Below are 2,143 nucleotides of genomic sequence, written 5' to 3' on the forward strand. Positions count from 1 at the left end.
GGGAAATAGAGCTTGGTCCTCTGGAAGAAAAATCTGAAACTATTGGTGCAGGTGGACTTCTGATGGCGGTTGCACTTGGTAATATATCTACGATAGGGAGTCTTCAAGTTGCACTCATGTTAGACAATTGAATGACAATAAGTTAACCGAAGAGATTTTAAAATTTTTGCGGGTAAAGTACTGACTTGACAGATAGAGCAAGATAGTGGTCAATTCGAGTCCCTTGAATAAAATCAATGCGTACAACAGGAACGATGCTAGCTGCAGCAACTGGCCTAGTCAATGGTTGAACAAATATCAACCCTACCGCATTGGCTCGTCTTGCAGCAACCTCTGCATCTTCACTCATTACCTGTCCAGAGAAGCACAGGATTACCTTACCTGCGGCCGACCTGTTCCTCAAATTCCCCGAATGGCAAATCCTAAATAAATACGTCAAACTAGTTACTTATAATTAACATGCAAAAATTTAATTCAAGAAGAAGAAGAGGGGGAGATGCCACCAACCCTCCATAAAAGTAACTCTTAGCTGCTGCCAGTTCTCCTCTCACTTTTTTGGCTATCAAACCTTCACCCTGAAAATTAATATAAATGGAAGACTAATAATGAGTTAATTAAATATCAGTTACTAGTTAGTAATTATTAAAATGTATCATTATCCAATGGTCAATATTAATAAAGGCCATGTGATTGTCTAAAATGTCAAGTATTTAGATGATCAACAAAATTTATCCCAAATTAGTTGGCTTTAAAACAATGCTTGTTTCGATTTAGAACGTTGCCTAGCTCCATCAACTAAACTACACTAAGAGGGTGTTCGGGAACCATTTTTATGTAAAAATGCATTTTGAAATAGTAAATTGATGAGAAATGTNAGGTCTTGCATACTTGACGGAGTGGTGGAAACGCCAAACATTACCGGGTAAACAGAAGGGTGTTGAATCACCGCCTTTCAATTAATATCCACTTGTATTTCTCAAAATACAATTTGTGACGATTTCTGTATTTTAATACACGAAATTCTTTGTATGATTTCACAAAGGATAAACTTATTTCCATTACTTGGGATAGACTAATTTGTCTGGAAAGAACTTAGAAACGACTTATGACATGAACGGACTCTATAAAGGATTGTTTAGTACTTTATTAAACTCAATAGAAAAAGGAAAAGGCTAGAGTTTTATCCCTCAAATCCAGATAAGATGGAAATTTATTTGTTAGCAAAAAATGTAGCAAGAATCAGAAAGCCTCAACATCTCGAGCAGTAGTAGCGGTGGTGTTAAGCTGAACAACAAGAGGACTTCTAACATGATGAAAGCCATCAGACCACGTTATAGATCCAAAATCATATCGCCCTTGAGATGCCTTTACCGGTTTAAGTGTAACAAAGTACGTACTTTCTTTCTTGAAAGGTGAGAATATCAAGATTCTTGGCCAAACCTCAACCTCCACCCCATTGGGATTTACAGTGCTCGCAAAGTATATGGCTGTCTTCTTATGTCCAACATTCTGAACAGTCCTTTTGATCGTTGTTTCCCACTGGAGATTGGGTACACTTATGGACGGGTAATTTATGTTGGTATTTGGTTCATATTTTTTTGGGCAGCTGGCACGTGGGCAGATGACCATGGCTTTAATCTCATCTTCTGTATAACCACTGTTACAGAGAAAAATAATGTAGTCTCTAGTGTTCATGTCATAGATTAGTCCTGGATCAATTGCTTTCAATGGGTTTACATGGCCGGCACCAATGTCAAATGGATCGCTAGCCTTTGTTGATGCACCAACTTGTATGCTGTCACCGGTTATGTCTGTTTGGTATGCTGCATAAAGCCAAGAAATTAGTCAAGAAAATTTCTTGTGCGGAATTGTTCTCTCTCTCCTTATTATTATTATTTTTATCGAATTATTTACCGCTAGTGATGAGAGCAGATCTAATCGCAGCAGGAGACCAGTCTGGGTGTGCAGATTTGATGAGGGCAATAATACCAGTCACATGAGGGCATGACATTGATGTCCCTGATTGAAAATTCCAGTCCACCGACCGTATGTCTGTTGAAAAAACAGTGGGAGAAATGTTGGGAGGCCATGCTGCTAATATGTTGATCCCCGGCGCACTTATATCTGGCTATGTGTCCATGAA

The 2,143-nt window shown here is 38.6% G+C and overlaps 1 protein-coding gene across 1 annotated transcript in view; it reads right to left on the bottom strand.

The window, feature by feature from the left end:
- Positions 1–1,122: 1,122 nt before the first annotated feature.
- LOC111394006 (subtilisin-like protease SBT3.18) overlaps positions 1,123–2,143 on the bottom strand; it is a 3,896-nt gene continuing 2,875 nt past the window's right edge. Inside the window, exons 6-7 of the mRNA XM_023019796.1 lie at positions 1,915–2,128; positions 1,123–1,823 (exon numbers count right to left, since the gene is read on the bottom strand). Of these exons, the coding sequence (XP_022875564.1) occupies positions 1,240–1,823; positions 1,915–2,128 (798 nt within the window). The 3' untranslated portion in view covers positions 1,123–1,239. The remainder of the gene's footprint in view (positions 1,824–1,914; positions 2,129–2,143) is intronic.

The sequence above is a fragment of the Olea europaea genome, chromosome 4, assembly GCF_002742605.1.
Source record: "Olea europaea var. sylvestris chromosome 4, O_europaea_v1, whole genome shotgun sequence".
Classification (NCBI taxonomy): domain Eukaryota; kingdom Viridiplantae; phylum Streptophyta; class Magnoliopsida; order Lamiales; family Oleaceae; genus Olea; species Olea europaea.